General features: G+C 44.0%; 1 protein-coding gene across 1 annotated transcript in view; it reads left to right on the top strand.

The window, feature by feature from the left end:
• Positions 1 to 11216, top strand: part of PTH1R (parathyroid hormone 1 receptor) — a 438047-nt gene extending 426831 nt beyond the window's left edge. The window contains exons 12-13 of the mRNA XM_073632443.1: positions 7248 to 7289; positions 9386 to 11216. Of these exons, the coding sequence (XP_073488544.1) occupies positions 7248 to 7289; positions 9386 to 9754 (411 nt within the window). The 3' untranslated portion in view covers positions 9755 to 11216. The remainder of the gene's footprint in view (positions 1 to 7247; positions 7290 to 9385) is intronic.
• The last annotated feature ends 1959 nt before the right edge of the window (positions 11217 to 13175 follow it).

Below are 13175 nucleotides of genomic sequence, written 5' to 3'. Positions count from 1 at the left end.
TATCTAAAAGACCCACACCAAAGAACAAAGAGGATCTCTCCTTGCTCCTCATCAGCTGAGATTTCCAACCCCACTAGACCTTCAGTCCTCTCTGAGACCTGCACTGAGAGGAATGAAGGTGTAGAATTAGGTGTGTCACAGCCAAGTACTTGTGGGCAATCTGCTTTTGGTACACCGACGTCAGATTGTACCAGGCAAATTTCCCTGCCCCAGCTGCTGCACCGCCGAAAGAAGTTTGCTCCCAGCCATCCACATGCCCAGCGGTTGAATGCTAGCTTGGCAAAATTGCTAGCACTTCAACTGCTGCCTTTTCAGTTGGTAGACTCTGCCCCCTTCCGTGAGTTTGTGGAATGTGCGGTTCCTCAGTGGCAGGTACCCAAACGCCACTTTTTCTCACGGAAGGCGATTCCGGCTCTCTACCGGCATGTGGAAGGCAATGTCCATGCCTCGCTGGACAGGGCGGTCAGCGGTAAGGTGCATATTACCGCTGACTCATGGTCCAGCAGGCATGGACAGGGACGTTACCTAAGTTTCACGGCGCATTGGGTGACTCTGCTGGCAGCTGGGAAGGATGCAGGACAAGGTGCAGTAGTGTTGGAGGTTGTTCCGCCACCACGCCTCCAAAATGCTGATTGTGACACACCTCTCTCCTCCACCCCCTCCTCTTCTTCTTCCTCCATGGCCTCTTCCTCGGAACTAGCGGTGCTCCGTAGGCATTCAAGGGGCTACGCAAGTACGCAGGCCAAAAGATGCCATGCGGTGCTTGAGCTGGTGTGCTTGGGGGACAGGAGCCACACTGGGGCAGAGGTTCTGTCAGCTCTGCAGGGGCAGGTTCAGAGGTGGTTGACGCCACGCCAACTTAAGGCAGGAATGGTGGTTTGCGACAATGGCACCAACCTCCTCTCTGCCCTCCGACAGGGACAAATGACCCATGTGCCCTGTTTGGCTCACGTCCTTAACTTGGTGGTGCAGCGGTTCTTGGGCAGGTACCCGGGCTTACAGGATGTCCTGAGGCAGGCCAGGAAAGTCTGTGTGCATTTCCGCCGGTCATATAATGCCAGTGCTCGGCTGACGGACCTCCAAAAGGAGTTTAACCTGCCCAAGAACCGCCTAATCTGTGACATGCCCACCAGGTGGAACTCAACGTTGGCCATGCTGCAGCGGCTGCACACGCAGCAGAGGGCCATCAATGAGTACCTGTGCGACTATGGCACCAGGACAGGGTCAGGGGAGCTTGGTTTTTTTCCCCACGCCAGTGGGCCATGATCAGGGATGCATGCACTGTCCTGTCACCATTCGAGGAGGCCACGAGGATGGTGAGCAGTGACAGTGCATGCATCAGTGACACTGTCCCCCTTGTCCACCTGTTGGAGCACACGCTGCGTGGAATAATGGACAGGGCACTTGAGGCAGAACAGAGGCAGGAAGAGGAGGACTTCCTTAGCTCTCAAGGCCCCCTTTATCCAGACAGTGTTCCTGCATGCCCGCCGATCACACAGGAAGAGGACGAGGAGGAAGAGGAGGAGGTGGAGGAGGAAGATTGTGTCAGTATGGAGGTGGAGCCTGGCACTCAGCATCAGCAGCAGTCTTTAAGGGATCAGTCCCAAGAAACACATGGACTTGTACGTGGCTGGGAGGAGGTGGCTGCGGACCATGTCGTTCTTAGTGACCCAGAGGACTCCGGACCGAATGCCTCAGCAAACCTACGCTGCATGGCCTCCCTGATCCTGCAAAGCCTGCGTAAGGATCATCGTATTCGTGGTATCAAGGAGAAGGACCAATACTGGCTGGCAACCCTCCTTGATCCACGTTACAAGGGTAAGGTTGCGGACCTTATCTTGCCATCGCAGAGGGAGCAGAGGATGAAACATCTTCGGGAGGCCTTGCAGAAAGGTCTGTGCAACGCGTTCCCAGAGACTGGGAGGTTACAAACTCCTGTTTCTGGACAACGTGTTGCTGAGGCTTCGGTCAGTCAAAGAAGGAGCGGTGGAGAAGGTGGCCGTCTGACCGATGCGTTCAGACAATTTTTTGGTCCGCAGCCCCAAGGTATGATCGGTTCCAGCAACCATCGCCAGCGTCTGTTTTACATGGTGCAGGAATACCTAGGGGCAAGATCAGACTTGGACACCTTTCCCACCGAAAATCCTCTGGGTTACTGGGTCTTGAGGATGGATCACTGGCCAGAGCTTGCACAGTATGCAATTGAGCTACTGGCCTGTCCTGCATCCAGCGTTCTTTCGGAACGCACATTCAGTGCTGCTGGAGGCGTGGTAACCGATCACAGGGTGCGTCTGTCCACCGACTCGGTCGATCGGCTGACCTTCATAAAAATGAATGAGTCTTGGATCACCACCAGCTACCAAGCACCTGATGCTGATGTAACCGAATAATTTTTTTTGAAATCTCAGATCCCTTCAAAGACTGCCTATGCTGATGCTGAGTGACTATCCCTGAGTAATTATCCTCTTCCTCCTCAATCATCACGCTGATAGCTTGTAAGAACATTTTTGGTTCTGGGCGCCACCACCAGTGCCTAAGGCACAATTTTTCAGCCCCTGTTTAACAGGGGCATGTAATTACAATTTTTGATGTAATACTTTGCAGCAGGGCTCGTTCCTGCATTCCAACTAGAGTGTCTGTGAGGGGTTGCAGTGTTGTGGCACCAGCACCAGTGCCTAAGGCCCAATTTTTCTGCCCCTGTCTAACAGGGGCGTGTAATTACAATTTTTGATGCAATACTTTGCAGCAGGGCGCGTTCCAACTAGAGTGTCTGTGAGGGGTTGCAGTGTTGTGGCACCAGCACCAGTGCCTAAGGCCCAATTTTTCTGCCCCTGTCTAACAGGGGCGTGTAATTACAATTTTTGATGCAATACTTTGCAGCAGGGCTCGTTCCTGCGTTCCAACTAGAGTGTCTGTGAGGGGTTGCAGTGTTGTGGCACCAGTGCCTAAGGCCCAATTTTTCTGCCCCTGTCTAACAGGGGCGTGTAATTACAATTTTTGAAGCAATACTTTGCAGCAGGGCTCGTTCCTGCGTTCCAACTAGAGTGTCTGTGAGGGGTTGCAGTGTTGTTGCACCAGCACCAGTGCCTAAGGCCTAATTTTTCAGCTCCTGTTCAACAGGGGCATGTAATTACAATTCTTGATCTAATATTTCACAGCAGGGCCCTGTGAGGGCTTACAGTGTTGTGGCCACAGCAACACCTAAGGCCCAAATTTCTGCTGAGTATATAGGGCAGGACCCTACTTTCAAACATCTAACTTACAAACGACTCCTACTTGCAAACGGAAGGAGACAACAGGAAGTGAGATGAAATCTACCCCTAGGAAGGGAAATTCTCTCCTGTAAGAGTTAATATGGGAAAACAATTTCTCCTTTCCACTGATGCTTTCCAATCCTTGTTCCACAAAAAAACCCAAATTTTCAAAAAACATTTTTCATTGGGACAAAAAAGTGAGGTGAAATCTTCTGAAGAGGAGGAAAGACAGCAAAACAAATGTCACAGGGGTGATAACCCTTCCCTATGTTTTCCAAAAAGCTTAGAAAAGATTTTTTGGCTGGAGCTAAACACGTTAAAAATGTTCAAAATTACAAACAGATTCTACTTAACAACAAACCTACAGTCCCTGTCTTGTTTGCACCGCCTGTATACTGCTGTTCAGAGTATAAAGGCCTGGTGGCCCCACACCTTTCCTTATTTTAATTTGGGTGCGGGGTTCCCCTTAATATCCATACAAGACCCAAAGGGCCTGGTAATGGACTGGGGGGTACCCATGCCGTTTGTCTCACTGATTTTCATCCATATTGCCATGACCCGACATGACATTAAACCCGCAAGCAGTTTTAAATGAGATTTTTTCCTTTAAAAATGACATTTGGTGCAGGGACTGTTCTAAACATGGGAAACACGCGTCACTTTACAGGCATACTATAGACACCCCCCAGGTACGATATTTAAAGGAATATTTCACTTTTTTTTTTTTACTTTAAGCATCATTAAAATCACTGCTCCCGAAAAAACGGCCGTTTTTAAAAGTTTTTTTTGCATTGATACATGTCCCCTGGGGTAGGACCCGGGTCCCCAAACCCTTTTTAGGACAATACCATGCAAATTAGCCTTTAAAATGAGCACTTTTGATTTCGAACGTTCGAGTCCCATAGACGTCAATGGGGTTCTAACGTTCGTGCGAACTTTCGGTCCGTTCGCAGGTTCTGGTGCGAACCGAACCGGGGGGTGTTCGGCTCATCCCTAATCAGGGATCTAAACAGACCGCTGATGTTTAACTTTAAAGAGGAACTGCAGTCTGCTCACATTATTTGTAATAAAAACATCTTTCCTATTCTAAAGTTTCCCTCCAACCACTTTGCATATTATTTTATATATACTGTGATTCTGTACTTTGCCAAAGATGCTGAAGAAATCTCCCTCCACTGAGTCTGGCTGCATCCATTTTAACTGTGGGCAGCTGAAGCTGCTCCCTGTTCACTTCCTGGATTTACACAGACACACACCTCCAGCTCTGCAGCTCTCATAGGATCTCTTATGACTCACCATGCCCCCTCTCTTCCTAGCAAGTCCTCACGAGAGTGAGAGAGAGAGCTGTGTATGATGTCATAAGCCTAGACCAATGACTAGACAAGAAACAGGAAGTGGGCTGTATAAGGGATTTACTGGCAGAAAAAAAATGTTTTACTATCCAAAGTTAAAACAACAACAAGGGCAGAAGATTTAATAGCATGACTGAAGGTCCGCTTTAAGACAGAGAAAGGAGATTGAGGACACAGCTCTCAATCTCCATCTCTGCAGCCTCAGCTGCACAGAATGAATGTGAACAGGAAAGAGCTCTGTACAGAGGCTTCCCGTTCATTCACAAACCGAAGCATAGTAAACTATTATGCGTGGACAGAGTCAGGGGTCGGTAGGGATCACTGACTTTATTCATTGAGATAATCAAGGGCCTATAAATGACACATTTACGGGCCCCTTCCCCGCTCTCCATCCTAACATGTCCCCTGCAGCAATCGGCGGGGGAGGGGGATGGGGGTGGTGAGGAGTCCTATCAGGACTACTGGACAGGGCTCCAAAATTTCTTTTGGAGGTTCTGTATACATGAGTATTCCTCAGAAATGTTCCTCTAATTTTGTTTAACCACTTGCCGACCGCTGCACGCCGATATACATCGGCACAATGGCAGCGGTGGGCAAATTGGCATACCTGTACGTCCCCTTTAAGAGGTGTGCCCGCCGGACTCGATGTCCATCGGTCTCCCGGCGATCGTGTCACGGAGCGAAATGGGGAAGTGCCTATGTAAACATGAAGCGGCTTAAGTGTCTCGTTTGTCCATCGGATACCGATGATGGTGCAAGGAAGCACCAGTAGACAGGTGGGGCAAGGGCATGAAGTGGCATGAGTGTCTCAGTTGTCTGTTGGATGCCGATGATGGTGGATGGAAGCCCCAGTAGACAGGTGGGGCAAAGGCATGAAGTGGCATGAGTGTCTCAGTTGTCTGGATGCCGATGATGGTGGATGGAAGCCCCAGTAGACAGGTGGGGCAAAGGCATGAAGTGGCATGAGTGTCTCAGTTGTCTGTTGGATGCCGATGATGGTGGATGGAACCCCAGGACTTCTTGCATTTTGGGCATTCGTCCATGGGTGCATACTGCCCTAAACATTAGGACCATAATACTTTATCGTATATGATAATCACGTAAATGTGGGTAGGTCCTAGCGACGTCACAATATGATGATCGGGATGACAAAGATTGCTCTACGCGTTTCTTTTGGTGTAATTGTTACAGGATGATGTCCTTTGGGAATTGTAAATTAGGGATTTGTATATATTCCGCTCTTTACTTTAGACTGTATGGTGTTATTTATTTTATTACTTGGGTTTTCCATCTGGTGAAGGTCAAATAAAATTAAAAAAATGTCCTTGTTATTTCCTAACTGTGCTATGTATTGCACTTGTGCAGACTAAAGCCGATACTACTGGAAAATCCTTACACACAACTGGGAATGTTAACAATATATTTAATATAAAACTAATACTAAAACAATATTAAACAATACAGAATAAAATTCAATGGGCAAGCCCATCAATTTATCATAAACGTTTTGCTAAGGGAGCTGAAAATCTTCAGTCAATAAATTATCAATATATATACTGTATATAAATATATAAATGGCGTGGGGTCCTCCCCAAAATCCATACCAGACCCTTATCTGAGCACTCAGCCAGGAAAGGGGGGACATGTATCAATGCAAAAATTTTTTTTTTTAAAGGAGCAGTGATTTTAATGACGCTTAACTACTTTAGCCCCGGAAGGATTTGCCCCCTTCCTGACCCCCCCCCCCCCCCCGGTCTGGCATGAATTTTGAGAGAAATTCCCACGCCAAATTAAAACAAAATGGTATGTGCTCCCCCACAAAATCCATACCAGACCCTCATCCCTAGCATGCAGGAAAGTGGGGGGGGGGCGCTCACTCCTGAACTATACCAGGCCACATGCCCTCAACATTTGGGGGGGCCTCTGCACCCCCTGCCCCAAAGCACCTTGCCCCGTGTTGATTTGGTCAAGGGCCTCTTCCCCACAACCCTGGGCGGTGGTTGTGGGGGTCTGTGGGCGGGGGGTTTATCGAAATCTGGATCACAAAGGGCCTGGTATGGATTGATGGGAGATGCCCAAGCCATTTTTTTTCTCTATTGCTGGCAAATTCGGCAATGTTTATTTATTTATTATTTCATTCAGCTGTCAGCGGGGAAGCCCACTGACAGCTGATGACTCATCTGTTGTTAAGGACACGGTGGCCGGCTTCCCGGACCGCTCCTTAACAACCTATTGACCCGAATGGGCGATGCTCGGCCCACACCGCTCACCCATTGTTTTTCTCTGAGGACATTTGCTCAAGAGTAGTTGATCTGGAGGTTTTTGGGGGTTTTTTTCACCTTCTTCTGGATCAACTGTGGGTATAGGATTGTTTATATGGAAGTTTTTTTTTAATTGGTTGAACTAGATGGACCAGTGTAACTATGTAACTATGTGTATTTATTTCTGTATTCACTTCAATCCTCCAATCATGTGACAAGAAAATTCCTGTTTATTTTCAATGTATCATTCTATGCAGAATATGTGTGAAAATTCTCAGCTCCTTTATCCAATCAGCCTCCGTATCCCTTGTTTTGTGCGCCTGTTATATGGAAATATCTGGATTGTTATTTGAATATTTCCTTTTTCTTTTTTTTTGCAGGGATTTTTTGTTGCTATTATATACTGCTTCTGTAATGGGGAGGTAAGTAATCATTATAATTCGGAGGGATAGAAGATGGTGTTGGGGGGAGGGGGAGGTGATATTGGCACTTTAGCGCTGTAATCCCCGCAGGACCCCCTCACCCTCTAATGTGAGATTTTATAATGACTTGTGAAGATTGATATGAGGAATTCACCTTGGGTTAAACGATTAGGGAGATCTCGAAGCGTCTCTTGATCTCCTCATTTTTACAAAGCCGTCCCCTAAGGGTTACAAGCGGAAAATGGCAGAGCTGGAATCCAAATGTATGTATTAAATGTGTGCAGGCAGAGTGTGGAGGATGCTGAAAACGGGCCCCGCCACACAGAGACGTCCGCTGTGCAAACCAGATCAGATATAGATCATAATTAGTATAATGTATAAGAGGGATATTGGGGGGGGGCACCATTGCTGACCCCCTTTTTTAAATACCAGTTGCCTGTCATCACCCTGGTACCGATTTTTAGTGCCAGTAGTCAGCTCTTTTGTAAAAGCTATTTTTTTGGCCCTTGGAGCACTAACACTACCAGTGGGGAGCTATTCCTCCCACTGACACCAAAAATGAGGCACCATTCCTTTCCCTGACACCAACGATGTGGCAACATTCCTCACCTTGGCAGCAATGATGGGGGACTGTTCTCCCCACTAATACCAATGATGGGGCACTATTGCTTCCACTGACATTAATGATGGGGCACTATTTCTCCCACTAAAGCAATGTTGAGGCACTATTTCCCCAATGACACCAACGATGGGGCATAATTCCTCACATTGACACCAATGATGGGACACAATTCCTCCCACTGACACCAACAATGGGGCACTATTCCTCTCACTAAAGCACTAGTGCACTATTTCTCCCACTGCTACCAATTTCAAGGCACTATTTCCCTGATAACACCAAAGATGAGGCATAATTCCCCACATTGACACCAATGATGGGGCATTATTCCTCCCACTAAAGCAACGATGTGGCATTATTCCTCCCACTGACATCAATGTTAAGGCACAATTTTCCTGATGACACCAATGATGGGGCATAATTCCTCACATTGACACGAATGATGGGGCATAATTCCGCACATTGACACGAATAATGGAGCATTATTCCTCCAATTGACATCAATGATGGGGCACTATTCCTCTCATTGACACTAATGATGGGGCACTATTCCTCCCATTGACATCAATGATGGGGCACTATTCCTCCCACTGACACCTATGATCGGACACTATTCCTCCCACTGACACCAATGATGGGACACTATTCCTCCCACTGACACCAATGATGGGACACTATTCCTCCCACTGATACCAATGATGGGGCAGTATTCCTCCCACTGACACCAATGATGGGTCACTATTCCTCCCACTGACACCAATGATGGGGCACTATTCCTACCGCTGACACCAATAATGGGACACTTTTCATCCCACTGACACTAAAAATATGGCACTATTCCTCCCACTGAAGCAACGAAGGGGTACTATTCCTCCCGCTGATACCAATGTTGAGGCATTTCCCCCCAACGACACCAACGATGGGGCGTAATTCCTCACATTGACACCAGTGATGGGGCATAATTCCTCACATTGACACCAATGATGGGGCATAATTCCTCACCTTGACACCAATAATGGGGCACTATTCCTCCCACTGACACCAATGATGGGACACTATTCCTCCCACTGACACCAATGATGGGACACTATTCCTCCCACTGACACCAAAAACGGGGCACTATTCCTCCCACTGGCCCCCCTAAAGTCTGAAGGACTGTAAACTTGCCCTTTATTAAGAAGATTTGGAGACCCCTGCTTAAGTTGAATGGTTGGTGCTCCGTTCTTGGGTTTCATGTGGATTTCTCAATTTCGATGGCCCCTATCTCTTGGTAGACCTCCAGCCTTGATGTGGAGCTGCCAAGGCCATTCCATCAAGTCTCACTTCTACTTTTTGTATGATGGGTGGGATATCAAAGTCCGTCACCTCACATCTACGTTTTTCAAGAACGATTATGCACGTCAGTATAGGCAGAGATAGGCAGGCCCCTTTCAGCCCACGATTCCTCTCCAATTGGCTATGTTTTTTTCTTTTTCAGGTACAAGCAGAAATTAAGAAATCTTGGAGCAGGTGGACCCTGGCACTCGATTTTAAGAGGAAAGCCAGAAGTGGAAGCACAACGTACTCTTATGGACCTATGGTCTCCCACACGAGTGTTACCAACGTCACCACAAGGGGGCCCTTGGCCTTACACCTCAACACGAGGTTCGTGTCCGCGGCCCTGAATGGCCACAGGAACTTACCGGGCTACGTAAAAAATGGCTCAATCTCTGAAAACTCTATACCGTCCTCAGGACCAGAGCAGTACAACAAAGATGAGGAATATCTCAACGGCTCTGGAGTCTACGATGCCGAAAGGCCCACGGCGGAGGTTGTAGAAGAAGAAGAGAGAGAGACCGTTATGTAAATATTTTCATGACCATCCAAAGTTTTCACATCCTTTGAGGAGGGAAATCGAACATTTTCAGGGAGGGCAAAGACTTGTTAAGGAAAAGCCCCAGATCTGAATGTGAGGTTAAAGTGGATCACTCACCACCTCCTAATTCCGGGTCAAGAATACGTCTTTATATATATATATATATATATATATATTGCACCAATTGTTTTGGTGACTGATAAAAAAAAATAATCACAATTACTTTGACCCTCCTAACCGATTCCTCCAAATCACCAGAGCACAAAACACTAGTAATTTTGTGCATTTAAACCATTTTTTTTTTTTTTTTTTTTTTTTACAATGTACCAGTTTGTTTTATTTTTTGATGCTTTGTATAATTTCTTTTATATATATATATATTTTATTTTTTATTGTTATAAATATTTTTTTTTGCAAGACACTTATTTATAAATCCTCTATGTTAGAGATGTGGATTTTAAAATATTGTAATTACATTTTCTAGGAGAAACAAAACGTGAATGGTAATTATGCATGTGAAAGAGATAATTATTCAGCCATTTACAAAAGTTCAGGTCTGACTTTACGTTTTACTCAGAGAATTAATTTATCAGAATATGCATCTCTGGTACAGTAGCCTGGTTTATTATTGACAAATATTTGACATAATTGTTGTTATGTCAAGGTATGTCACCTCAGTTAATAGGAGTTGCTAAAGAAAAATGAGCAGGCTAGGAAAAAAAAAAAAAAAAAGCTTTAAAAGATCAGAGAAATATACAGTACATTAGCTGAACATAAAATTAAAAAGTTTTCAACTCCTTAAATTTTTTTTTTTTTTTTTTTTTTTTTAGGGACAGATAAAAGCCACACAAATTAATTAATCTCATCTATGCAATTAGCCAAAAAAAAAAAAAAAGAGCTGAAAATGTTATTGCAAATAACAAAATACCAATATCAATTTGCAGATGATTAAATCCCTGATTCTTTGGGGTAGAATAATATTGCGGTAATGAAAGAGGGATTTAAGCCTCAGGAAATGTTAAAGATTGCTAAACTGTACCATAAATAGGCAGTAAAACTGCTGATATATTTTCAGTAATATATTAATGATTGAAATTATTAAAAAAAATATATATATATAATATATTTAAACAAGTAAATATACCTATGTAGAGAAAGTATATTGTACACATCAAAATCGTTGTAGACCATAAAACAAGCATTTCTAGTAATATTATGGACCAAGTGGGGCTGTTTTTTTTTTTTTTTTTTTTTTTTTTTTTTTTGTGAAATTTGTCTTTTTTTTTTTTTTTTGGACAAATGTATTATTTTGTTCTACACTATATGTTTCTTCTAAATGTTAAAAAAGAAATAGGAGATAACTGTTTATAATTGATATTTTTTAAAATGGTCACAATCTATTCGGGCAAATGAGGGGAAATATATTTAAGTGGGAAGCAAAGTGGGGGTAAAATAACTTTTTTTTTTGTTTTTTTTAAACTGTACAATTTATATGGGTGTTTGTTTTGATTCTTATTCTTTGTAATATAAAAAACAATCAACACATGTCTAATTTAAAGGGAAACTATTGTGTATTTTTCACTATATACACATTTTGTGTTAAAATTGTAACAATTACATAAAAAAGACAAATTTATTTTTACTTGATTGTCAAGTTAGTACATTCTTGCTGTTTTTCCATATTTTATTTATTGCATTTAGTGAGCAATTATTTTAATTTGATGGGTAAATGCTCCACCTAGAGATCATCTACAGCGGGTAAAATAAGTATTGAACACGTCACTATTTTTCTAGGTAAACTTATTTCTAAAGGTGCTATTGACATGAAATGGTCACCACATGTCGGTAACAACCCGTACAATCCATACATACAAAGACACCAAAGCAAATAAATTCAGAAATGAAGTTCTGTGTAATAAAATGGAAGGACACCGGGAAAAAGTATTGAAGACATGAAGAAAGGGAGGTGCAAAAAGACATGGGAAGCCAAGACACCAGCTGAAATCTATCAGTAGTTAGAAAGCAATCCTGCCCCTTGTCAGTGCAAATTAATATCAGCTGGTTCAGTCTCACCTGATGACCTATAAAAAAAGGTGTCTTGTTACCAAGGTGTCACACAAGAAACATCTCATGATGGGTAAAAGCAAAGAGATCTCTCAAGACCTTATTGTTGCAAAACATACAGATGGCATTGGTTACAGAAGGATTTCTAAACTTCTGAATGTTCCAGTGAGCACTGTTGGGGCCATAACCTGGAAGTGGAAAGAACATTATTTGACCATTATCCACTTCGGCTTCGGAAGGTTTTTACAAGCGCAATTTTTTGGGGGAAAAATACACTTTTTTGACTTAAAAAAGACAGGAGTAAAGTTAGCCCAATTTTTTTTAATATTGTGAACGATGATGTTATGCAGAGTAAATTGATACCCAACATGTCACGCTTCAAAATTGCGCCCGCTTGTGGAATGGCGACAAACTTTTACCCTTAAAAATCTCCATAGGCAACGTTCAAAAATGTTCTACAGGTTACCATTTTTGAGTTACAGAGGAGGTCAGGCACTAGAATTATTGCTCTTGCTCCAACGATCGCGGCGATACCTCACATGTGTGGTTTGAACACTGTTATGCGGGCGTGACTTACGTATGCGTTTGTTTCTGAGCGCGAGCTCGGCGGGACAGGGCGCTTTAAATTTTTTTTTTTTTTTTACCTTTCTGTCCTTTAAAAAAAAAAAAAAATGTAGGTCACTATTATTCCTATTACAAGGAATGTAAACATCCCTTGTAATAGAAAAAAAAAGCATGACAGGACCTCTTAAATGTGAGATTTGGGGGGTTAAAAAGACCTCACATCTCATATCTACACTAAAATGCAATAAAAAAAATAAAATATTATGATAAAAATAAAAATACATTTTCCGTTTAAGACTGGAGGGCGAAAGTGACGTTTGACATCACTTCCGACCCTGCAATGTTATGGAGCTGAGTGGGGTCCATCTTTTCCCTCGCTCTGCATCCAGCCCGTGAGGGAAGAGGACCCGATCGTCTTCGCCAATACTGATGGCGCGGCGGGAGGGGGGGGGGCCCTCTCCCACCCCAGATAAATGTGATCCCCTGCAGAGACCACTTTTATCTGAAAGAGGACCGCCCACTCTTGAAGAGGATACCAGGGTTATGGCAGCTAGCTCTTCCTCTTCAAACAGCCGACGTACGACGACGGCGGCCAGTCCTTGAGTAGTTAAATTGCGCGATCGTGCGATACTGTACCCAAATAAAACTGATGTCCCTTTTTCTCACAAATCAGAGCTTTCGTTTGGTGGTATTTGATCACCTCAGCGGTTTTTATTTTTAAACAAACAAAAAAAAACAGACAATTTTGAAAAAAAAAAAAAAACATTATTTTTTAATTTCTGCT

This window comes from Aquarana catesbeiana, linkage group LG05 (assembly GCF_042186555.1).
Source record: "Aquarana catesbeiana isolate 2022-GZ linkage group LG05, ASM4218655v1, whole genome shotgun sequence".
NCBI classification, from domain to species: Eukaryota; Metazoa; Chordata; class Amphibia; order Anura; family Ranidae; genus Aquarana; species Aquarana catesbeiana.
Note: the sequence above shows the minus strand (reverse complement) of the source record. Positions and strands in the feature narration are given on the sequence as shown.